Source organism: Hordeum vulgare, chromosome 2H (assembly GCF_904849725.1).
Source record: "Hordeum vulgare subsp. vulgare chromosome 2H, MorexV3_pseudomolecules_assembly, whole genome shotgun sequence".
NCBI classification, from domain to species: Eukaryota; Viridiplantae; Streptophyta; class Magnoliopsida; order Poales; family Poaceae; genus Hordeum; species Hordeum vulgare.
In genome coordinates, this window is record NC_058519.1 from 660,172,705 (window position 1) to 660,199,554 (window position 26,850).

The 26,850-nt window shown below is 46.9% G+C and overlaps 2 protein-coding genes and 1 long non-coding RNA gene across 3 annotated transcripts; 2 read left to right on the top strand and 1 right to left on the bottom strand.

Moving 5' to 3' along the window:
- The first annotated feature begins 2,392 nt into the window (after positions 1-2,392).
- LOC123431343 lies at positions 2,393-4,429 on the top strand. The gene is made up of 3 exons (XM_045115157.1): positions 2,393-3,046; positions 3,260-3,498; positions 3,713-4,429. Exons 1-3 carry the CDS (start codon positions 2,443-2,445, stop codon positions 4,403-4,405), a joined length of 1,536 nt encoding a protein of 511 aa, XP_044971092.1. The 5' UTR covers positions 2,393-2,442; the 3' UTR covers positions 4,406-4,429.
- Positions 4,430-15,595: 11,166 nt separating this feature from the next.
- Positions 15,596-17,558, top strand: LOC123431344. The gene is made up of 3 exons (XM_045115158.1): positions 15,596-16,199; positions 16,413-16,651; positions 16,866-17,558. The coding sequence occupies exons 1-3, from the start codon at positions 15,596-15,598 to the stop codon at positions 17,556-17,558; spliced, it is 1,536 nt and encodes a 511-aa protein (XP_044971093.1).
- Positions 17,559-25,244: 7,686 nt separating this feature from the next.
- On the bottom strand, positions 25,245-26,823 carry LOC123431345. Its single transcript, XR_006623089.1, has 2 exons — positions 25,722-26,823; positions 25,245-25,633 (listed from the first exon to the last, which is right to left on the bottom strand). It is a non-coding gene; the product is annotated as an uncharacterized LOC123431345 (long non-coding RNA).
- Positions 26,824-26,850: the final 27 nt, after the last annotated feature.

Genomic DNA, 26,850 nt, shown 5'->3' on the forward strand with positions numbered 1-26,850 from the left:
GTCCAACCCATCACTAGGTTCCCTCCATGTCGACCCGACGCGGCTATTTCCCCCTCAAAGTGATGGCGACATTGTCGTACATGAAGGGGGGACACACACGGGAGCGCCGCGACGGGCGTCTACGCATGTCTCATCACTTTCACACATGCATGAGGACCCGACGCGATGTTTCGGTGGCATAGCTACCCCCCGACACCCACCCGATCTGACTAACCCTAGCCCCATTGACCCGTAGATCTAGGCCTTTGACTTGCATCGGACGGGCTTTGACCGGTGGAATCTTCCACCTCGTTTCGATAGGTCAGCCCATAGAAACATGTAAGAACATTGTCTGAGTCCAACCCATCACTAGGTTCCCTCCATGTCGACCCGACACGACTATTTCTCCCCTTAAAGTGACGACGACATTGTCGTACATGAAGGGGGGACACACACGGGAGCGTCGCGACGGGCGTCTACGCATGTCAGATCACTTGCACACATGCATGAGGACCCGACGCGATGTTTCCATCGCATAGCTACCCCCGACAGCCACCCGATCGGACTAACCCTAGCCCCGTTGACTCATAGATCTAGGCCTTTGACTTGCGTCGGACGGGCTTTGACCAGTTGACTCTTCCACGTCGTTTCGATAGGTCAGCCCATAGGAACATGTATGAACATGGTCTGGGTCCAACCATCACTAGGTTCCCTTCATGTCGACCCGACGCGGCTATTCCCCCTCCCCCCTCAAAGTGACGGCAGCATTGCCGTACATGAAGGGGGCACACCCCGAAGAGCCGCGATAGGCGTCTACGCATGTCACATCACTGTCACACATGCATGAGGACCCTAGCGATGTTTCGGTGGCATAGCTACCCCCGGCAACCACCCGATCGGACTAACCCTATCCCCGTTGACCCGTAGATCTAGGGCTTTGACTTATGTCGGATGGGCTTTGACCAGTGGACTCTTCCACCTCGTTTCGATAGGTAAGCCCATAGGAACATGTAAGAACATGGTCTCAGTACAACCCATCACTAGGTTCCCTCCATGTTGACCCGATGCGGCTATTTCCCCCCTCAAAGTGATTGCGGCAGTGCCGTCCGTGAAGTGGGGACACACCCCCGAGCGCCGCGACGGGCGTTTGTCGATGTCACATCACTTTCACACATGCATGAGGACCCGACGTGATGTTTCGGTGACATAGCTACCCCCGACAGCCACCCGATCGGACTAACCCTAGCCCCGTTGACCCGTAGATCTAGGCCTTTGCTTTGCGTCAGATAGGCTTTGACCAGTGGACTCGTCCACCGCGTGTCGCCTCTTCGGACATCTCACCACACCGTACGACATGTATGAGGGCCCGGTGCGACGCTCTGGTCCCACTGCTACCCCAGGGTCCCCGTCCCGCCTAACCGTGTAACGATTGAACACCAGATCTAGCCTTTGACTTTTCGTGAGGGGGAGCACACCCCGGACATGAGGGGGGTCACACCCCGGAGACGCGTGTAGGGCGTTTGCAACCACCACAATATTTCTGTAGGCAGAGCTGTTTTTGATTTTAATAAAATATAAGGACCTATATTCAAAGAAAATGACGACCCATCATTAACGTATTCGAAAAAAGTACAAAGTACATATATATTCATAAAAATAATAATACATTTATATTTACACATGGTACATGTAAGTTAATCAAATTTTATATATATATATATATATATATATATATATATATATATATATATATATATATATATATACACACACACATGGTGCAAAGAAAAATAAATAAAACTATGCCTACGGCAAAACCCTCGGCATAGATACGGCCAGGGCCGGTGGTCGACAAGCTGCGGATCGATGACGTGGCAGATATGCTGACGACAGCCGTCTGCATAGCTGCTGGTCGGTGCGCCCCGAATCGATGACGGGACGTTGTGTATCTATGCCGACGGCGAGACGTCTAGTCGTCGGCATAGATTCAACGGCGTCAACCCCCCGTACCGGGGCCCGTCGCCGGCCCCACATGTATACCGACGACCTATGTACGCCGACGATGGCCGTAGGCATACTATTCTGTAGGCCGACGGTCTTTTCTATGCCGACGGAGGCGTCGGCGTAGATGTAGATATGCCTACAGCTTTTCTGTGCCGAGGGCTTTTAGAAAGCCGTAGGCATAATGTCAACTATGCCGACGGCCCCGACAAAAAGCAGTCGGCATAAAATAAGCCGTAGGCGTAGTAGGTTTTTCTGGTAGTGTAGGACCAGTAATCGTAGTTGGATTGCCTCAAAAGAAAAGGAAAAGTAATCGTAGCTGGAGTCGGATATCCGAGTTGGTAGTTTTGTGCCTCACGCAAACCCATCGCCGGTGTTTATATATATATACACGCAGGCAGGCTTGGATTGCTAGACACAATACAAATCTTGGAGGAAGAAAATTAGACCGGGAACAAGGAGATGCAAGGGACCCTGTCGACACACGTGGATGAGGAGAAGGAGGTGCTGACTCATGAGGCGAGCGAGGTGTCTGATGAGGAGACGGAGGTGCCGACACCGACTCATGAGGTGAGCGAGGTGTCTGATGAGGAGAAGCAGGTGCTGACTCATGAGGTGAGCGAGGTGTCTGATGAGGAGAAGGAGGTGCTGACTCATGAGGATGATGAGGTGAGCGAGGTGTCTGATGAGGAGAAGGAGGACAAGACCATGATCTCCAAGCGGCAGATCAGGAAGCTCTGTGAGGAACTGCAAGGGACGCTGGATTACCTGAGACTCGACATCGAGCCGGCAGCCCCGCTAAGGGAGCCGACCCAAGACGGCGAGGGGATAATCCACACCATCTTAGAGCAGTTCAAGGATCTGCGCCGCCGCACCAACAGGCTGAGCTGGAAGCTGCTGCCTTTCTATGAAAGGTACGAGGAGGAGCAGGCAAAGCGGGATTCGTACGAGGGGTTGGACGAAGAAGAGACGGCGAGGAAGAAGATGGACAAGGAAGAAAAGTTGTTCGACAGCTACCGCCAAGGCACCGAGTTCTCATCCCGCCGCGTCACCTTCACGCGGGAGAGTAAGTCCGACGCTGCTAAACACCACAATATATACGTATATGCATTTAATTTAATAATTTAATTAATGAGAGTGATTGTTCTTGGTCCTAATATATAGCTTTGCAATCGACGCTTGCTTTTATTGGATTTTCCTTTCCTTTTTGAGAGACACGTACGGTGGAAAAAACGCACACTGTAATTGGACTGATTGATTTGGTTAATTGTTTGTGCAGCTACATTGAGCCCCATGTACTTCACCCATTGCACGCCCGGCCTGCCCCTACCCTGCAATGCTGAGACGGAAGAGGGGATCAGCCTGCAGGTCTACTCGTTCAAGATCAGCGAGATCAGGCACGACCTGCGGTGGCCGCTCCAAGTGTATGGTGTCGTCGCTGCGCGAGACAACTCGGACCGCAAGCGAAACATCATCTTTGATCGGCCGAGGCACGAATGCCAGGAGCTCACGGCAGATGTATGTGTCATGTGTGCCCACTCTAGTCTGTTTTCAACCTCTTTGTTTCCTTGCTGTCGCGCGCGTACGTGTGTCTTTGTTGTTGCCTGGATGGGCCGATCAGCTTAGCGCGTGTGCCCACTCTAGTCTGTTTTAAGATTGAGTTGCGATTAAGGATGCATGTGTAGTAACGATGATGCTGATGCTGATGATGTTGTTGTTGCTTGCACTGCAGGATCCCTTTTTGCGTTTGACCGGCCCGTCTCGGGCGATTATGGCTCTGAGCCCAGTTGATTTTGAGGTCCAGCTGAAACTTAAGGGCGCGACAGAGTCCGAGTGTGAAGACAGATCACTGATGAACCGTAGAGAACATTACACCGATTGCCCTAGTGCTGATTGCTTAGAGACTCTCACCTTTGAAAACTGCCTGTGCACAGCGGAGTTAAGAGTGGAGGAGCTTTATGGTTCGGTGCAGGCCACTTTTGTGAGTGTCCGCGTCGTCCGTGGAGGTCCATGGCCTTTTGAATATGGAGGCCGGATTGCTTGCTCCTCACCACCTCACGAAGTTGTGTGCGTGGATCCTCAAGGCATTGCACAAGTTGTTGATGATTCGTCATGCTTCCAAGTTGTGCTGCTCGATTCTCGTGACTTCGTGTGTGGAAAAATGCCAGTTGGCAAATACGGTTACCTCGATCTGTCAAGGCGGCTTGTTTCCGTCCAACTACGGAAAGAGAACTCCCGACAATACCAAGATAGCCTCAAAGTTTTCTTTCAAGCCTACTCAAAGTCTGGTGGTATTACGGCGCAAGCTCATGTCAAGATCAGGCCCAAGGCTTGCAACATAAGTCAACACACTTGCGACCTCGGTGGCTCTAAGCTGGAGATTACCATTGCTTGGTCAGCCATTGTTAGGACCGACCTATGTTAGTACGGTATATGCATGTTCCTCTTGATGTTTGCCGGTGCTCTGGCCTGAATGTTATGTTTGATGTTTGCTGGTGCTCTGGCCTGAATGTTATGGAGTATGATACCCTTTGCCCAGTTACATCTATCTATCTATTTCTGTTTTGCCAGTGCTTGTTTGCTTGCTCAATTAAGTATTTGTGTATCGGTCTGCTATGCAAATGGACCAACTATTTGTGTATCAATCGACTATAAATTCCAATTTAGGTTGTGTCAAGTATAATTTCTTTTGACACAGCCTCTAAGTTATGACGTGAAGTATCCCTTGCTCACACATAGGGGCGGAGACGGGGGACAAGCAACAGACCATCTAAACGATAACCAATCAGCGGCACCCGACCTCGCCTCGCTGAACATGCAAATCGGACTAAAGTTTTATCGTGCAGCAGAACAATTCCTCTTCTAAAACAATTCCTGTTTGATCAGGGATGTCAATTTTACCCATGGGTACGGTTACCCACGAATACTTTTATATCCATGGGTAATAGTTGTGTCCTACCCGTTAAGTCATGGGTACGCCAGCTAGCACAAACTAACATCGGGAGAACCCATTAGCCAACGCAAACGCCAACTAGCACAAACTAACATCGGGAGAATCCATTAGCCAACGCAAACGCCAGCTAGCACAAACTAGCATATATTGAAGCTCCGCAGATAAGGTCCACATGTTCAGTATAAATGGGTAGGATATGGGTATATCCACAGATACAAGGATATGAGAGGCAAACTAAAAAGAAGGTAAAAATACTTCGTACTGATAATGGTATGGAATTCCGTTCTACGCAATTTGGGAATTATTGCAAGTCTGAAGGCATTGCAAGACACTACACCGTTCCTTATACTCCTCAATAAAACGGTGTTACTGAGCGTATGAAGAGGACCATTATTTCTAGAGCCCGTTGCATGTTGTCCAATGCAGGTTTGCATAGGCGTTTTTGGGCTGAGGCCGCTTCCACTGCTTGTTATCTCATTAACTGTTCATCATCTATTGTGCTTAATAAGAAAACTCCAATTGAGGTATGGTCTGGTTCACCTGCTGATTATTCACAATTGAGAGTTTTTGGTTGTACTGCTTATGCTCATATTGATAATGGAAAGTTGAAGCCTAGAGTTGTTAAGTACATTTTTCTTGGTTATAAATCTGGTGTTAAAGGTTTTAAATTGTGGAATCCTGAAACACAGAAGGTTGTGATTTTTTTGGGAATATATAAGAATTATTGGGCGAAAGAAGTAGCAGAGGGGGCCTGCCAGGGGCCCACAAGCCCCCACGCCGCGGCCCCCCTGGCCGCGGCATCAGGGCTTGTGGCCTCCCTGGTGGCCCACTAAGCCCCCTCTTCTGCTATATCAAGGGTTTTGTCCGCGAAAAATCATCGCGGAGCTTTTTCGTGGAGGCGCCGCCGCCACGAGGCGGAACTTGAGCAGAACCAATCTAGAGCTCCGGCAGGACGATCCTGCCGGGGAAACTTCCCTCCCGGAGGGGGGAAATCGTTGCCACCGTCATCACCAACACTCCTCTCGTCGGAGGGGAGTCATCTCCATCAACATCTTCATCAGCACCATCTCCTCTCCAAACCTAGTTCTTCTCTTGTATCCAATCGCCGTCTCGCGACGCCGATTGATATCTGTAAGGTTACTAGTAGTGTTGATTACTATTTGTAGTTGATGCTAGTTGGTTTACTTGGTGGAAGATTATATATTCAGATCCATATGATATTTATTATCTCCCTGTTTATGAGTATATCCATGCTTTGTGAGTAGTTACTTTTGTTCCTAAGGACATGGGAGAAGTCTTGCTATTAATAGTCATGTGAATTTGGTATTCGTTCGGTATTTTGATATGATGTATGTTGTCTTTTCCTCTAGTGGTGTTATGTGAATGTCGACTACATAACACTTCACCATATTTGGGCCTAGAGGAAGGCATTGGGAAGTAGTAAGTAGATGATGGGTTGCTAGAGTGACAGAAGCTTAAACCCTAGTTTATACGTTGCTTCATAAGGGGCTGATTTGGATCCACTAGTTTAATGTTATGGTTAGACGTAGTCTTAATTCTTCTTTCGTAGTTGCGGATGCTTGCGAGAGGGGTTAATCATAAGTGGGATGCTTGGCCAAGTAAGGGCAGTTCATGGACGACTAGGCCTTTTGTGAAGTTCTTCTTGTCTTCCCTATCAGGATGGTCTGGAGGGAGGAACTGTCGATGCAGGTCAAAGGCAACATACTTGCCACCCTTCTTCAGCCACATGAAACGCAAGGCCTACATGCACACTGGGCAAGGCATCTTCCCACTTGTACACCATCCGCAGAATAGGGCATATCCGGGAAAGTCATGCATGCAATAAAGTAGCCAAACTTTCATATATTTTTTTTTTCTGCAGATGCCGGTCGAATGTCAACCTCGGGAAGTACCAAGAGTGGTGCAAATCATCCACCAACGGCTACATAAACACACTCAAATTCTTCCCCGGATATTCAGGCCCCGGAATTATAAGCGACAAGAACATAGTCTTGCGTTGCATTATGGCGTTGGGAGGGAGATTGAGGGGAATAACAAACACGGGCCAGCAGTTGTATGGATTAGACGACATACCATATGGATTGAACCCATCACCTGATATAGCAATTCTTTGATTCCCAGCCTCAGCTGCTTCCTCAGGGAATTCTGTATCGAATGACTTCCATGCTTCACCTTCTGATGGATGTACAATTTTATTTGGATTGTACCTTTTCCCTTCCTTGTGCCACTTCATCATTTTGGCAGACTCCTCGGTGATGAAAAGGCGCTGTAGTCTTTATATGAAATGAAGATACCGAAGAACCTTCACAGGGATTTTTAGCTGCTTCTTTTGACCCTGCTCATCGACCACCTCAACATACCGAGAGGAACCACACTTCCTACAGTAGTTGTCACTCGCATACTCATGCCTAAACAAAAGGCAATTCTTTGGACAAACATCTATTTTCTCATAATCCATGGAGAGCGCCTTCATTATTTTCTTCGTAGCGTACATGGTTTTCGGCAGTTCATGGCCCTCAGGGAGGTTGTTAGCCCATACTCCCAGAAATGCTTCGAAGCAATTTTGGCTACAGCCGTACTCGGCCTTCACTGTCATCAGTTGCGAGATGGCATCCAACACAGAGAGCTTGGCACCCTCGTAAAGAGGTTTCTTTGACGAGGCCAAGATATCCAGGAAGGCCTTTGCGGTTTCCTCCGGCTCCTCCGGTTCATTCGCAGAATGTGATGGAGGTGTCGGTTGTGCAGCAAAGACATCATCTAGCATGTCTCTAACCCCATCGTCCTCATAACCAGCGATGCGTTGTTGTATCACCTCCTCTCTACCACGGTCCCGTTGGGCAAAGTTTATCGGCATATTAAAGTTTGGCATAAATCCATGCGTGCGAAGGTGATTAGTCATCTCACTCTTATCTCTGCACATACGTCTCTTACATTTGGCACAGGGGCATTCTGTCACAATCCTCATTGGACTGCGGTGTATCTCTTTCAAAAACACATCAGTTTTCTCGACCCACTCTGATGTTACTTGATTCCGACAGAAAAACCAACTATACATCCATTGATTATCTGCGATCTCTGATTTATTGGAGCCACAGAACAAAATTAAGGATTTATTTAAATTACTCACATCAATGTTTTATTTTTTATAGGGTTGACGAGGAACGACATCTAATTAACCTACATCTCTAATAGGTAAAGATGGGTCCTAATCCCACCCGAGAATGTATAGATTGAGTACGTTGTCCATGCTCTACCCCATTCCGAGACAGAATTTCGGCAGCACCTCCCCGTCTTGGAAAATGCCGGGAGAATGTGCATCCAGAGAAAAACGGGGAGGTGCCGCCGAAATCCTGTCTCGGAACGGGGTAGAGCATGGACAACGTACCCAATCTACACATCCTCGGGCTGTCCGTGGAAAACGCCGGACAATCCGAAAGAGCTGTGGTGATAAATATGCAATTGAATGCATATTTATCGATGCAACGCTTTCGGACGGGAGACGCCTAGGTTACATGACTTGATGTGAAAATGAAATCTAGTGACATGGAAAAAAATCAGACGAGGTGCTGGAATTGTTACTCACCCTCCAATGTAGAGGATGTAGTCGATCAGAGGAGGTACGATCGTGGACCAACACCTCCAACGTCGATGATCACTCCACGAAGATGAAACACCACAAATCATGTTAATTCCACCGAATGAAAAAAAAATAGGTCATCACGTCACATTAAGCATTGACACTTTAAACCATAGGTTTGAGGCACTGATAAGATAAAAGTAGAAAAAATCTTCACTTAAACAGCATGCCTTTCAAAAATTTAAATAGGAGTATAAGACAATACTATAGATAAATAGACAATTACAAACAAGACGCCCAAGGGAGCAACGCCGAAACTAGTGAGACGTGTGAAGGAAACCCGACTAAATTCAGAGATTCATGGTAGAGGCGTTGTCTGTGTCATCTTCTACTGGTCTGAAGCCTGAACAGGCCATTCTGTGTGTGGTTTAGAATGTGCTTAGAAGAGGTCAAGATATGATGGCTAATATTTTCAGAAGGTGAAGATCAATTGGCTAAATAATTGCGGGGAAAATATGAACTTATCCTCTAGACAATACGGTTCCATGTAATAAGTGCAATGCTTGTACACACATTTGACTTATTAATATATACACTTGTGTGCTATATCATGTGCGTTTGGCTGGGCTGGTGTATGTTATACTGTATATGTTTACATAATAACGAAGCTAGCAGCTGTAATATCAGCAGCACTTAATTATTGTCCCTTGGAGCGGAGTTTTAGGCAGACCGGAGGTTTCTCAGATATTTGTTCATCTTGACAGAATTTAGTAACATGCTCACTCATGACCAGACAAGAAATTTCCTAAAGCTGATCATAGAGATTTCACTTACTTTAGCAGTACCTACACATCTAGAACTTTGTTAGATCTTCTTATCAGGGGGCTCCACTCCCCTTGAGTTTCTTTATTCTCAGAAAACGGCAAGTTAATATATATGGGTAGCATAATAGGTCCATCAGATTTCATTTTTCAGAGAACCGATGGAGCTCTGCTATGCCCGGAAGTTTTCCTGTGAAATCTCTTCTCTAGGAACAAGGCTATATTTACTTTGCAAACTGAGAACACCACCAAGTGAGGAACTGTGAGTCACTTGTAGTTGTATCCTGCTATTTCCCCCTGTCACGACCATGTGTGTACAAGCATTGCACTTATTACATCTGAATGTGTCACAGGCCATTCTGCAGATCAATTGGCTAATTGCAGAATAGAGAATAAGTTCCTATTTTCCCCGCAAAAGAAGAAAGAAACTGTACAAGGCCTAACCTGGGAGTGGCGGTGATGGCGGCAGGGGGAAGGTGACGGCGGCAGCGGCCGCCGGTGGAGGAGGCGACGGCCGCAGGTGGAAGAGGTGACAGTGGCAGCAGGTGGAGGCGGCGCTGGAGGCAGGTGGCTTAGCCGTAGGCATAGATGAGGACCCACATGACAGGGAGTGGAGGAGGTATGCCGCCCGACCGGATATTGTGGCGAATCGGTGACGTGGCAGGGAATGTGCCGACAGCTAAGCCGTCGGCGTACCTGCATTTAATTTTTTAAAAGTTTTTTTACATATACTTTATTTTTATATAATTTTTTAAGAACTTTTTTATATGCAGTATTTTTAAAAAACTTTTTTATATATACCGACGCGCACCTTTCCCCCGCTCACAAAGACGGCACCAGTGCATGAGGACCCAACACACCTATTTCCCCCTCAAAGTTACGGCGACACTGCCGTACCTGAAGGGGGGCACACCCCGGAGCGTCGCGACGGGCGTCAACGCATGTCACGTCACTTTCACACATGCATGAGGACCCAACGCAATGTTTCGGTGGCATAGCTACCCCCGACACCCATCCAATCGGACTAACCCTACCCCGTTGACCCGTAGATCTAGGCCTTTGACTTGCGTGGGACAGGCTTTGACCAGTGGACTGGTCCACCTCGTTTCGATAGGTCAGCCCATAAGAACATGTAAGAACGTGGTTTGAGTCCAACCCATCACTAGGTTCCCTTCATGTCGACCCGACGCGGCTATTTCCCCCTCAAAGTGACGGCGACAGTGTCGTACATGAAGGGGTGCACAACCCGGAGCGTCGCGACGGGCGTCTACTCATGTCACATCACTTTCACACATACATGAGGACCCGACAAGATGTTTCGGTGGCATAGCTACCCCCGACAGCCACCCGACCGGACTAACCCTAGCCCCGTTACCACGGAGATCTAGGCCTTTGACTTTCGCCGAACGGGCTTTGAACAGTGCACTCGTCAGCCTGGTTATGATAGCTCAGCCCGTAGGATCATCCGTGAACACAGCCTCGGCCCAACCCACCACTAGATTTCCTCTGGCTTGACCCGACGCACACGTTTCCCCCCTCAAAGTGACTGCGGCAGTGCCATCCATGATGGGGGACACACACCGGAGCGTCGCGACGTGCGTCTATCGATGTCACATCACTTTCACACATGCATGAGGACCCGACGCTATGTTTCGGTGGCATAGCTACCCCCGACAGCCACCCGATCAGACTAACCCTAGCCCCGTTGACCCGTAGATCTAAGCCTTTGACTTGCGTCGGATGGACTTTCACCAATGGACTCTTCCACCTCGTTTCGATAGGTGAGCACATAGAAACATGTAAGAACATTGTCTGAGTCCAACTCATCACTAGGTTCCCTCCATGTCGACCCGACACGGCTATTTTCCCCCTCAAAGTGACGACGACATTGTCGTACAATGAAGGGGGGACACACACGGGAGCGCCGCGACGGGCGTCTACGCATGTCACATCACTTTTCACACATGCATGAGGACCCGCGCGATGTTTTGTCGGCATATCTACCCCCGACGGCCACCTGATCAAAATATCCCTAGCCCCGTTGACCCGTAGATCTAGGCCTTTGACTTGCGCCGGACGGGCTTTGACCACTTGACTCTTCCACCTCGTTTCAATAGGTCAACCAATAGGAACATGTAAGAACATGGTCTGGGTCCAACCGATCACTAGGTTACCTCCATGTCGACCCGACACGGCTATTTCCCCCCTCAAAGAGACGGCGGTATTGCCGTACATGAAGGGGGCACACCCGGAGAGCCGCGACGGGCGTCTACGCATGTCACATCGCTTTTACACATGCATGAGAATCCGAGTGATGTTTCGGTGGCAAAACTACCCCCGACAGCCATCCGATCGCACTAACCCTAGCCCCGTTGACCCGTAGATCTAGGCCTTTGACTTGCGTCGGACGGGCTTTGACCAGTGGACTCTTCCACCTCGTTTCGATAGGTCAGCCCATAGGAACATGTAAGAACAAGGTCTTAGTCCAACCCATCACTAGGTTCCCTACATGTCGACCCGACGCGACTATTTCCCCCCTCAAAGTAACGGCGACATTGTCGTACATGAAGAGGGGCACACCCTGGAGATCAGCGACGGGCGTCTACGCATGTCACATCACTTTCACACATGCATGAGGACCCGACGCAATGTTTCGGTGGCATAGCTACCCCTGATAGCCACCCGACCAGACTAACCCTAGCCCCGTTGATCAGTAGATCTAGGCTTTTGACTTGCGTCGGACGGGCTTTGACCAATGGACTCTTCCACCTCGTTTCGATAGGTCAGCCCATATAAACATATAAGAACATTGTTTGAGTCCAACTCATCACTAGGTTCCCTCCATGTCGACCCGACACGGCTATTTCCCCCTCAAAGTGACGACGGCATTGTCGTACATGAAGGGGGGACACACACGGGAGCGCCGCGACGGGCGTCTACGAATGTCACATCACTTTCACACATGCATGAGGACCTGAGCGATGTTTCGGTGGCATATCTACCCCCGACAGCCACCCGATCGCAATAACCCTAGCCCCGTTGACCCGTAGATCTATCCCTTTGACTTGCGTCGGACGGGCTTTGACCAGTTGACTCTTCCACCTCATTTTAATAGGTTAGCCCATAGGAACATGTAAGAACATGGTCTGGGTCCAACCCATCACTAGGTTACCTCCATGTCGACCCGACACAGCTATTTCTCCCCTCAAAGTGACTGCGGCATTGCCGTACATGAAGGGGGCACAGCCCGGAGAGCTGCGACGGGCGTCTATGCATGTCACATCACTTTCACACATGCATGAGGACCCGAGCGATGTTTCGGTGGCATAGCTACCCCCGACAGCAATCTGATCGCACTAACCATAGCCCCGTTGACCCGTATATCTAGGCCTTTGACTTGCGTTGGACGAGCTTTGACCACTGGACTCTTCCACCTTGTTTCGATAGGTCAGCCCATATGAACATATAAGAACATGGTCTCAGTCCAACCCATCACTAGGTTCCCTCCATGTCGACCCGACGCGGATATTTCCCCCCTCAAAGTTACGGCGGCATTGCCGTACATGAAGGGGGGCACATATCGGAGAGCCGAGACGGGTGTCTACGCATCTCACATCACTTTCACACATGCATGAGGATTCGACGCGATGTTTCGGTGGCATAGCTACCCCCGACAGCCACCCGATCGGACTAACCCTAGCCCCGTTGACCCGTAGATCTTGGCTTTTGACTTACGTCAGACGGGCTTTGACCAGTGGACTCTTCCACCTCGTTTCGATAGGTCTGCCCATAGGGACATGTAAGAACATGGTCCGAGTCCAACCCATCACTAGGTTCCCTCCATGTCGACCCGACGCGGCTATTTCCCCCTCAAAGTGATGGCGACATTGTCGTACATGAAGGGGGGACACACACGGGAGCGCCGCGACGGGCGTCTACGCATGTCTCATCACTTTCACACATGCATGAGGACCCGACGCGATGTTTCGGTGGCATAGCTACCCCCCGACACCCACCCGATCTGACTAACCCTAGCCCCGTTGACCCGTAGATCTAGGCCTTTGACTTGCATCGGACGGGCTTTGACCGGTGGAATCTTCCACCTCGTTTCGATAGGTCAGCCCATAGAAACATGTAAGAACATTGTCTGAGTCCAACCCATCACTAGGTTCCCTCCATGTCGACCCGACACGACTATTTCTCCCCTTAAAGTGACGACGACATTGTCGTACATGAAGGGGGGACACACACGGGAGCGTCGCGACGGGCGTCTACGCATGTCAGATCACTTGCACACATGCATGAGGACCCGACGCGATGTTTCCATCGCATAGCTACCCCCGACAGCCACCCGATCGGACTAACCCTAGCCCCGTTGACTCATAGATCTAGGCCTTTGACTTGCGTCGGACGGGCTTTGACCAGTTGACTCTTCCACCTCGTTTCGATAGGTCAGCCCATAGGAACATGTAAGAACATGGTATGGGTCCAACCCATCACTAGGTTCCCTTCATGTCGACCCGACGCGGCTATTCCCCCTCCCCCCTCAAAGTGACGGCAGCATTACCGTACATGAAGGGGGCACACCCCGAAGAGCCGCGATAGGCGTCTACGCATGTCACATCACTTTCACACATGCATGAGGACCCTAGCGATGTTTCGGTGGCATAGCTACCCCCGACAACCACCCGATCGGACTAACCCTATCCCCGTTGACCCGTAGATCTAGGGCTTTGACTTATGTCGGATGGGCTTTGACCAGTGGACTCTTCCACCTCGTTTCGATAGGTAAGCCCATAGGAACATGTAAGAACATGGTCTCAGTACAACCCATCACTAGGTTCCCTCCATGTTGACCCGATGCGGCTATTTCCCCCCTCAAAGTGATTGCGGCAGTGCCGTCCGTGAAGGGGGGACACACCCCTGAGCGCCGCGACGGGCGTTTGTCGATGTCACATCACTTTCACACATGCATGAGGACCCGACGTGATGTTTCGGTGACATAGCTACCCCCGACAGCCACCCGATCGGACTAACCCTAGCCCCGTTGACCCGTAGATCTAGGCCTTTGCTTTGCGTCGGATAGGCTTTGACCAGTGGACTCGTCCACCGCGTGTCGCCTCTTCGGACATGTCACCACACCGTACGACATGTATGAGGGCCCGGTGCGACGCTCTGGTCCCACTGCTACCCCAGGGTCCCCGTCCCGCCTAACCGTGTAACGATTGAACACCAGATCTAGCCTTTGACTTTTCGTGAGGGGGAGCACACCCCGGACATGAGGGGGGTCACACCCCGGAGACGCGTGTAGGGCGTTTGCAACCACCACAATATTTCTGTAGGCAGAGCTGTTTTTGATTTTAATAAAATATAAGGACCTATATTCAAAGAAAATGACGACCCATCATTAACGTATTCGAAAAAAGTACAAAGTACATATATATTCATAAAAATAATAATACATTTATATTTACACATGGTACATGTAAGTTAATCAAATTTTATATATATATATATATATATATATATATATATATATATATATACACACACACATGGTGCAAAGAAAAATAAATAAAACTATGCCTACGGCAAAACCCTCGGCATAGATACGGCCAGGGCCGGTGGTCGACAAGCTGCGGATCGATGACGTGGCAGATATGCTGACGACAGCCGTCTGCATAGCTGCTGGTCGGTGCGCCCCGAATCGATGACGGGACGTTGTGTATCTATGCCGACGGCGAGACGTCTAGTCGTCGGCATAGATTCAACGGCGTCAACCCCCCGTACCGGGGCCCGTCGCCGGCCCCACATGTATACCGACGACCTATGTACGCCGACGATGGCCGTAGGCATACTATTCTGTAGGCCGACGGTCTTTTCTATGCCGACGGAGGCGTCGGCGTAGATGTAGATATGCCTACAGCTTTTCTGTGCCGAGGGCTTTTAGAAAGCCGTAGGCATAATGTCAACTATGCCGACGGCCCCGACAAAAAGCAGTCGGCATAAAATAAGCCGTAGGCGTAGTAGGTTTTTCTGGTAGTGTAGGACCAGTAATCGTAGTTGGATTGCCTCAAAAGAAAAGGAAAAGTAATCGTAGCTGGAGTCGGATATCCGAGTTGGTAGTTTTGTGCCTCACGCAAACCCATCGCCGGTGTTTATATATATATACACGCAGGCAGGCTTGGATTGCTAGACACAATACAAATCTTGGAGGAAGAAAATTAGACCGGGAACAAGGAGATGCAAGGGACCCTGTCGACACACGTGGATGAGGAGAAGGAGGTGCTGACTCATGAGGCGAGCGAGGTGTCTGATGAGGAGACGGAGGTGCCGACACCGACTCATGAGGTGAGCGAGGTGTCTGATGAGGAGAAGCAGGTGCTGACTCATGAGGTGAGCGAGGTGTCTGATGAGGAGAAGGAGGTGCTGACTCATGAGGATGATGAGGTGAGCGAGGTGTCTGATGAGGAGAAGGAGGACAAGACCATGATCTCCAAGCGGCAGATCAGGAAGCTCTGTGAGGAACTGCAAGGGACGCTGGATTACCTGAGACTCGACATCGAGCCGGCAGCCCCGCTAAGGGAGCCGACCCAAGACGGCGAGGGGATAATCCACACCATCTTAGAGCAGTTCAAGGATCTGCGCCGCCGCACCAACAGGCTGAGCTGGAAGCTGCTGCCTTTCTATGAAAGGTACGAGGAGGAGCAGGCAAAGCGGGATTCGTACGAGGGGTTGGACGAAGAAGAGACGGCGAGGAAGAAGATGGACAAGGAAGAAAAGTTGTTCGACAGCTACCGCCAAGGCACCGAGTTCTCATCCCGCCGCGTCACCTTCACGCGGGAGAGTAAGTCCGACGCTGCTAAACACCACAATATATACGTATATGCATTTAATTTAATAATTTAATTAATGAGAGTGATTGTTCTTGGTCCTAATATATAGCTTTGCAATCGACGCTTGCTTTTATTGGATTTTCCTTTCCTTTTTGAGAGACACGTACGGTGGAAAAAACGCACACTGTAATTGGACTGATTGATTTGGTTAATTGTTTGTGCAGCTACATTGAGCCCCATGTACTTCACCCATTGCACGCCCGGCCTGCCCCTACCCTGCAATGCTGAGACGGAAGAGGGGATCAGCCTGCAGGTCTACTCGTTCAAGATCAGCGAGATCAGGCACGACCTGCGGTGGCCGCTCCAAGTGTATGGTGTCGTCGCTGCGCGAGACAACTCGGACCGCAAGCGAAACATCATCTTTGATCGGCCGAGGCACGAATGCCAGGAGCTCACGGCAGATGTATGTGTCATGTGTGCCCACTCTAGTCTGTTTTCAACCTCTTTGTTTCCTTGCTGTCGCGCGCGTACGTGTGTCTTTGTTGTTGCCTGGATGGGCCGATCAGCTTAGCGCGTGTGCCCACTCTAGTCTGTTTTAAGATTGAGTTGCGATTAAGGATGCATGTGTAGTAACGATGATGCTGATGCTGATGATGTTGTTGTTGCTTGCACTGCAGGATCCCTTTTTGCGTTTGACCGGCCCGTCTCGGGCGATTATGGCTCTGAGCCCAGTTGATTTTGAGGTCCAGCTGAAACTTAAGGGCGCGACAGAGTCCGAGTGTGAAGACAGATCACTGATGAACCGTAGAGAACATTACACCGATTGCCCTAGTGCTGATTGCTTAGAGACTCTCACCTTTGAAAACTGCCTGTGCACAGCGGAGTTAAGAGTGGAGGAGCTTTATGGTTCGGTGCAGGCCACTTTTGTGAGTGTCCGCGTCGTCCGTGGAGGTCCATGGCCTTTTGAATATGGAGGCCGGATTGCTTGCTCCTCACCACCTCACGAAGTTGTGTGCGTGGATCCTCAAGGCATTGCACAAGTTGTTGATGATTCGTCATGCTTCCAAGTTGTGCTGCTCGATTCTCGTGACTTCGTGTGTGGAAAAATGCCAGTTGGCAAATACGGTTACCTCGATCTGTCAAGGCGGCTTGTTTCCGTCCAACTACGGAAAGAGAACTCCCGACAATACCAAGATAGCCTCAAAGTTTTCTTTCAAGCCTACTCAAAGTCTGGTGGTATTACGGCGCAAGCTCATGTCAAGATCAGGCCCAAGGCTTGCAACATAAGTCAACACACTTGCGACCTCGGTGGCTCTAAGCTGGAGATTACCATTGCTTGGTCAGCCATTGTTAGGACCGACCTATGTTAGTACGGTATATGCATGTTCCTCTTGATGTTTGCCGGTGCTCTGGCCTGAATGTTATGTTTGATGTTTGCTGGTGCTCTGGCCTGAATGTTATGGAGTATGATACCCTTTGCCCAGTTACATCTATCTATCTATTTCTGTTTTGCCAGTGCTTGTTTGCTTGCTCAATTAAGTATTTGTGTATCGGTCTGCTATGCAAATGGACCAACTATTTGTGTATCAATCGACTATAAATTCCAATTTAGGTTGTGTCAAGTATAATTTCTTTTGACACAGCCTCTAAGTTATGACGTGAAGTATCCCTTGCTCACACATAGGGGCGGAGACGGGGGACAAGCAACAGACCATCTAAACGATAACCAATCAGCGGCACCCGACCTCGCCTCGCTGAACATGCAAATCGGACTAAAGTTTTATCGTGCAGCAGAACAATTCCTCTTCTAAAACAATTCCTGTTTGATCAGGGATGTCAATTTTACCCATGGGTACGGTTACCCACGAATACTTTTATATCCATGGGTAGTAGTTGTGTCCTACCCGTTAAGTCATGGGTACGCCAGCTAGCACAAACTAACATCGGGAGAACCCATTAGCCAACGCAAACGCCAACTAGCACAAACTAACATCGGGAGAATCCATTAGCCAACGCAAACGCCAGCTAGCACAAACTAGCATATATTGAAGCTCCGCAGATAAGGTCCACATGTTCAGTATAAATGGGTAGGATATGGGTATATCCACAGATACAAGGATATGAGAGGCAAACTAAAAAGAAGGTAAAAATACTTCGTACTGATAATGGTATGGAATTCCGTTCTACGCAATTTGGGAATTATTGCAAGTCTGAAGGCATTGCAAGACACTACACCGTTCCTTATACTCCTCAATAAAACGGTGTTACTGAGCGTATGAAGAGGACCATTATTTCTAGAGCCCGTTGCATGTTGTCCAATGCAGGTTTGCATAGGCGTTTTTGGGCTGAGGCCACTTCCACTGCTTGTTATCTCATTAACTGTTCATCATCTATTGTGCTTAATAAGAAAACTCCAATTGAGGTATGGTCTGGTTCACCTGCTGATTATTCACAATTGAGAGTTTTTGGTTGTACTGCTTATGCTTATATTGATAATGGAAAGTTGAAGCCTAGAGTTGTTAAGTACATTTTTCTTGGTTATAAATCTGGTGTTAAAGGTTTTAAATTGTGGAATCCTGAAACACAGAAGGTTGTGATTAGCAAAAATGTTATCTTTAATGAATCTGCTAAGTTACATGATGTTCCATCTACTAATGTTCATGTTGAGAGTGAACAGCAGCCTACTGTTCAGGTGGAGCATGTTATTGATTCATGTGATACATATATTAAGGAAAATGTCGATGCCCATGATGAACCCGTCTTTGATGATGAACATGTCACTCCAAATCAGCCTATTGTTTCATCCGGTTGGAATCTCGCACGTGACAGAGTTAGACATGGTATTAATGCACCCAAATGGTTAATTGAAGAGTGCAATATTGTTTCTTTTGCTTTATCTGTTGTGGAAGAAATTGAAGGTAATGTTGAGCCTTCTTCATATTCCGAGGCTATTATCTCTGATGATAGTAATAAGTGGATAACTGCTATGCATTATGAGATGGAATCACTTGAAAAGAATGGCACTTGAGATTTAGTAAGATTACCTAGAGAGAAGAAACCTATTCTTCGTTGCAAGTGGGTTTTCAAAAGAAAGGAAGGTGTTTCTCCTAATGATGAGGCAAGATATAAAGCAAGGTTAGTTGCTAAAGGTTATAGCCAAATTCCAGGTATTGACTATAACGAAGTGTTTTCTTCTGTTGTGAAGCATAGCTCTATTCGCACTTTCTTTAGTATTGTTGCCATGAATGATTTTGAGCTTGAACAATTGGATGTTAAAACTGTATTCTTACATGGAGAATTAGAAGAGGATATTTATATGGAACAACCTGAAGGTTTTGTTATTCCTGGGAAAAAAAGCTTGTTTGTAAGTTAAAGAAATCTCTTTATGAATTGAAGCACCTTTATGCTCTCTCAAGGTTTCAAACGGTCTAATTATGACAGGTGTGCTTATTTGAAAATTGTCAACGGTTCAAGCTATTTATTTGCTCCTTTATGTTGATGATATGTTAATTGCTGCAAAGAGCATGTTAGAGATTGATGAACTAAAAAAGCAATTGAGTAATGAATTTGAGCTGAAGGATTTGGCTGCGATAAAGAAAATACTTGGTATGGAAATACGTATGTGTTGGTGTCAGTGGCACTTCTCGTATTTCCTATGTCCGTGCAATTTCGACAGAATAGCATCAATGTCTCAAAACGGCTCCACACCACTAACATATTATTCCTATTAAACATTTTCCTACTAGTGTCTCTATGATGGCTGATCAACAGTTCCATCATTTAGCATCTCAACTTGATATCAGCAACAACCCAGATCATGACACTTGGAAGCTTGCGTGGGGAAATAGCATATTTAGCTCTATGAGAATAATTAATTCCTTAATGGAAAACTGTCATGCTCCCGTGCCTTTGAGGTGGACGTGGAGAACATGTTGTACGCTCTTTTGCTGGCTAATGCTTATTGACAAAACCAACACGTGTGATTTATTCATCAGGATTTTTTTCAACTTGACATCACACAACGTGTCCTTTGCCATGACTACAATGTGGAAGCACTACAAGAAATCTGTTAATCCGTGACAGATTACGGGTGACGTTCTGCAGGATCGTCAGAGAAACCGTCATCGATTAGCAAAAAGCGTTTGGGCCCCAAAAGGGTAGCCCCCTAATGACGGATGCAAAACGTCCGTCGCAAAGACCGTCATGGATCGACCAACTGGGCCTAACCAAGCCTACTTTTTTCACTCTAGGCGCGAAGGAAAGCGCGCGGAGAATAAAACGTTCAAGTCGTCTACGCGGGGAGTCGAATTTGTTTGGAGCCTATCTGTGAAAATACATAACACACAGTCCCACACCCTCGTGCCTCTCTCACCGAAAACCCTATCCACGTGCATCCGCCTCCTCCTCTCCTTCAGATTCACTCCGACGCTCCCTCCGATGGGTGAGCAGCCGTCGACCTCTAGCCCTTGGTGCGTAAGCCAGATTCGCAACCCAACGCCGTCGTCACACCTCACCGTCAAAATCCCCCACAACAGCCGCCCTCCTACCCTCTCCTGCTTCCCTCCTTTTGAGATGGATGGGAGAGTTGACCATGGCAGCGACCAGATCCACCAGTACCGCAGCCACCTCCGCCTCCTCGCCAAGGTTGCGGGCTTTGCCGCCATGGATATCATCTCCTTCCCCACAATCAAGAGCCAGCCCGGGGATAGGAGGACTACTTCCTTCCATTGATACTACTCGGCTGTGTGTGAGGAGACGCCACGGACTCCACTCGTAGAGCTTTGCTACTCTGACCCCTACCCAGGTCTGCCCCTTCCCTCTTCTCCTCTTAGATTATCAGGAGGAAGGAGAGAGTGGTACAGAGAGGAGGCCGACGGAGTTTTTCCTTTAGTCCCACCACCAGCAGGTGTTCGCCGGTGAGGTCGGAATCAGTCGTCGGCGCCGGTCTGGTGGGATGTATCGAGTGTGTTTTCCCACCCCACCTCTCATCTAAGTAATTTCTCAGTCAGTAATTAGTGCTCATTTCCGTGCATTTGCTAGTGGCCGCTAACTCAGATCGTTTTTTGCTTGTGTGGGATTAATCGTGCTTGCACTAATTTCATGAGATATATCAGCATCATCTCGATTCTTAGATTATCTGATCCGTGGAATTCGATTTTTCGCCCACGGATTTCTGGGGTTGTGCGTTCAGCTAAGTTTCCCCCTTTTCACATTATATGTGTTTTGTGGGGTGTACTCGTTTATATTTTCAAGATTTGGTGTTTGTCTGCGGCTGGCCAAGCAATTTCAAGCCATAACACAGGAATGACGAATGTGTTAATTCTACATTTGTGAGTCAGGATTCGTGTTATGATTCCTGAGTTTCTCAGGAAGTACTCAGTTGGTGTTCCTGGTGGTCACCTGGGAGTGCCTTGTGAAATTTGTGCTCAGCCGAGCATTCTTCGGCCCCGGGTGTTAATTGCAGGCCATTCGGATGTGATAACATGCCTAGTCTCGAGTTTGTGGACGTCTACAGACTGATCCTTAGTTGCTGGCATCTTGGAGCAAAAATGTGAGGTGCTTTGATGAACTAGCAGCAACATCGACAACAAAAGTGTGTGGATGTGTACATTTACTCATCACTACATCAGTGTTATTCTTTATGAGACATTCAGTCCCTCGGTCATTATGTTAGTTCATTGTTATTGTATTCAGATTTGATCAGTCACTCTGCTTGTTCATATTTTTTTAGTGTTGATTCTTTGAGGGATCAGTGTTAACATGCTAAAAATTTGTATTTAGTCATGTTTATCAGATACTTTAGTATTCAGTAATCAGTGTAACTTTTCATTTTTCATTTTCAGTTTATATTTTCTATCATTGTTTCTTTAGTTTTTAGTATCAGTTTATGAGATAATTTTGTATTCAGTTCTGTTCAGTCTCACTCGCCGGGCATTCAGTCTTCATGTAATTATTTCTATCATTGTAGCTTTAGTTGGAGTGTGAGTTTTCAGTCTTGTATTTTTATCTCCCTATCTTCAGTCATGTTGTAGTTAGCTTCAGTTTGTTTTTATTAGGAGGTGGGTCTTCAGATTTTGGTGTTCAGTTTATCATATACTTTAGTATTTAGTCATCGGTCTAACTTGTCTTTTTTCAGTTATCAGTTCATATTTTCTACCATTATTGCTTTTGTTTTTAGTATCAGTTTATCAGATAATTTAGTATTTGGTTATTGTCAGTCTCACTCGATCAGTCACCAATATTCATGTATTTTTTCTATCATTGTAGCTTTAATTTTAGTGTCACTTTTCAGTGTTGTATTTTTTCTGCCTATGTTCAGTCATGTCGTAGTTAGCTGCAGTTTGTTTTTTGTTTTGATTTCCCTCTATTCTAGTTTCATTAGGTCAGTCTTTGATCCATCATTAGTCTAGTTTGGGTACGTGTGTTGATGAGTAAAGAAAATTTAGAGAGAGCACACCCATTTCCTGAAGTTTGTTCTTTTTAATGCCGAACCATATGAGTAGCAAAACCATATCTTCTAAAATAAACATAGTGCTGCCTACATTCAGTTGGTCTATAGTTTCTTCCTTTCAGAAAACAGAAGTTTGGGTTATAACATTTTGAACCACTAAGGCTTTGTATTCCTGATTTTGTATATCAGCATCCTCTATTCATGTTTTGGAATCTTGTTGTCAATTTTAGGAAGGTGTTTTTTCTCCAGGCCAACTAGTTAGCGCTTTTTGTTATTCAGATGAATATGTTTTGAAAATGTTTTTTTTTCTCCAGGCAAGTGAGAAGAAGGAAGTGGACAGGTCGGACGCTCAAATCATTAGACGGGACAGAAAGACTAGCGCTAAAATTCCACCTGAAGCACAAAAGAAAACATATGATTTTTTCATATTGAATCTGGACTGACTAGTGAGTATAGACATGTGTTGTATAGTGATTGCAAGAGAAAAAACAGCCGGAATAAAAAAACTGTTTGATAGTTATACACTCCCTAATTTTTTGCAGAAATGGACACAGTTTTTGTTTGCTGAATCTGGTACTTGGTTCTTTGTTTCAGCTACAGTTTGGACTGAAATGGACACAATTTTGTTTGTTCGTAGGATAATGAGAAGGAGAAGATGGTGCTGCAAGTGCTGCGGAGAAGAAGGGCTCGGATGCTGCTAATGCACAGGACGCCCAAAAGGAGGAGGTACTAACCCTATCGAAGAAGCAGCAGACAAGCCTAATATTGTTGTGGTGTTATGAAGGCAAAATATATCTCACATGTGCTTTGCTGTTTGTTTCTCTTGCCAGGTGTTGATGGTAATGCCCCACGTTGCTAAGAAATCTCAAGTCCTGCAGGACCTATTGGAAGCGGCCCCCGGTAATCTTGTTGTGACCCTAAATCGTTATATTTTTGTGTCTCATGGGTGCATGTTATACTACTTGGCACAAAAATTACTGCTAGATTTGTATGCTTCCTTGTTAGATTTGCCATATGACTCGATGTTGAGAAGAGATACGGAAAGCTGAAACCTTTAATGTCATATACCCTTACATTCTTCTGCTTGTCTTATTCTTGATGTGAAATAATCATGTTGTAGATTTTGGGTTGTCCAAGGTGTGGACTTTGTGTGGTTCTAGTAAAATATAACTGCACGGATTTTTATGCATACATAATCTGTATTGGACGTACATAATCTGCGTTGGACAATCTCCCTAATATCATGCATTGCATCGATACACTACTAGATTTGCCATCTCTTGGTGTTCATGGGTTCCGATTGTGCTTGTATCTAGATAATCATCATTTAATGCTTAAGCCATGTAATAAATTAATTTATCTAGATAATCATCATTTAATGCTTAAGCTTCATGCCGCTGGTCATCAACTTGGCCGATGTAAACTTCAAATGTTCATGTGTCAATTGTTGTTGCTAGTGACGCCATTTTTTAATATTGATTCTTAGTGATGTCATTTTCTTGATCGATTTATATAGTTTCAACTATTTGTGCTATAGTGTTTGGAGTCTGTGATGTGTGTTCTATTACTTTGTCACGTATAGGTTAATTTTATTAAACATTAATTTGACACACTTTTATTTGGAATACTTCTAAGAAACCTCATGTTTGTTCTGTTTATAGTAGATATTATGTCATTCTCATTTGTAGTCACTATAAGATTTACAAATTTTGGACAACTAGTAATTTATTTTTTATAGTTCTTGTAATTCTCTCATTTCAACAATCTATTCATATATATATAAATATCTAATGTTCATGTAAATATGGTAGGCACGTTTGGGTGGCGGGATACTTGATGCTACTCATCGCCCTCTGCTACGGCATGGTAGTTTCCATCAGGAGGGGAGGGCCAGGAGGGTTGATTTGGAAGAACCTGAATAACCTCATTACGTCATAGTTTTGTTAATGTAAACTAGAATGTACTTGCTCTTTACATTGTTGTGTCATATTTGACCAATCTATGTTGTTTCACATTTTTCCTATCTATGTTGTCAATTATGATTTCATATTGGATTTTGCAAACTGTTATGTTGTATATACTTACAAATGGCTGCATACTGAATTATTTGTGTAATGTATGACACTTTGCAAATCCTTTGTCTTGGCCAAAATTGGCATTACGATTTCTGTGACATATTATGATAAATGTTTATTGGGTCAATATTGGGCCAAAAGAAATGGATTGATGGGCTGGACTAAATTTAAATTGTGCCTAAATCCGTGACGGATTCCGTGACAGAAACAATGTCCAAGTAGGCAGCCACGTGAGAATCCTACGTGGCATCGGTTTGGGTTGGGCGGGCCTCTGGTACATCCATGACGGACAAGAACCGTCGTGGAAGGTATGATGTCAAATTATGACGCGATATACATGACGGATTTTGTATCCGTCGTGGATGGGCATGCATGACAGTTCTTGACTGATCCGTGACAGAATTGAACCGTCATGCATTAACACATTTCTTGTAGTGAAGATAGAATGAATCTATTTTTCAGTTGCCCATTCAGTCAAGGATTCTGGTGTATTATACTTATGATCATGATGCTAGGAACAAATACCAATGGGATATTTTCATGGAAATCCTTATTATTGGGTGGTGGTCCATATGGAACCAAAGGAATGACAAGATATTTGAGAATAAACAATGCTCCATTGATGCTTTCAAGCAAGATTTTAGAAGCACCTTTCACCTCCCCGTGATTAGGGCTAATCCTAGTATCAATGAAGGTATGTTATCATACAGTGGCGGACCCAAGAATTGAAGTTAGCTGGGGCGAACATTTAATGTCTAATTTTTTTCCGAAACAAATGCAACTCTATTTAATCAAAACTCGTGGCATTCAACAACAAAAAAATTAAAAAGCTCCTAAAAACTAGTAAACTGACTCTTGTCGCTTGAAATGCTCACTTATGCCAAAATATGATCCCATAATTCCAATATCCAAAGGAGACCTACAAAATTATGAATGCATTAGCATAAGTGTGATGAGAGTTGTATATTTTGATATGGTCATATGACGGTAACTGGGTGATAGTATACCTTTAAGATGTAATTGCATAATGAACATGGGCTTGTGGAGGTAGATGACCTCGACGGCTCATCAAGGCATGCAAATGAGCTCCTCCGCAGATCTTTCCCAAAACGAGTACGAGGAAAATCATGACCATACAAATGCCCCACACTTTTCGACAAATATGCCCTTCTCATTTCATCTCTAGTTTCTGGAGTTACATAATATTCAATTTGCTTACGTGTGCTAGGATCAGAATCCAAATCAGCCAAATTAAATGACAGAGGAATGCCCTACACCATCAAATGGCATAAAAAATGAGTGTCATGTTACCGTTGGTCGCCTGATTCTAACTAACATATCAAAAGATACAAAAAGACTAGAAGAGGATACATGTTGGTAGTTGTTGGAGTCAGTTGGTCGTTTCCGTTTGGTTGATCTGGCCACTGAAGCTACTGCCTCTTCGACAGAAGCAACCTCGGCATCGGCTTCTTCGACTTCGACAACAACTGCTATCCCTGCGGCCACCCAATCCACCCCCTCATCCAAATCAATCACGAGCACTCAAATCAGTAGGGCAGATACTGCCCCGCCGCCGGCCGCCACCAGTTCCCCGCCGCAGGCCGCCCCCAAATCCACCTCTACCTCTGGCTTCTGAAGCTAGTGCCCCGCCGCCGGCCGCCCCCAAATCCACCTCTGTACTCTGGCCGCTGAAACTACTGCCACGCCACCGTCCGCCTCGAGCCCCCCCCCACGGCCCCCGCCGCTAGGCGTTGGCCCGACCTGCAAGCTGCCGACCCCTGTGCCCGGGAACTGCTGGCGGCGGCGCTGGATACCTGGATGGCTGGATCGATGGAGGGGGGAACGGGGAACTGCTACTCGATGCCTGGCCTGGTTGGCTGGCTGGGCACTGGATCGATGTATGGTCCTGTAGAAAAATAGCCCACTCCATCGATGGACCGGCCCAACAAAAATAGCCCACTCCATCGACAGACCGGCCCAACCAAATCACTTACCCCTTCGTTTTCGTGGATGGCCGGCTCCCTCTCCCTGACGCCCGAACAACACGGACAGAACCGCCGCTGCCGCTGGCTTTCAGCATCAACCATCAGCATCAGCTCCTAGGTGGGGTCGATCCTTCACCGTCGGCGACCCGGA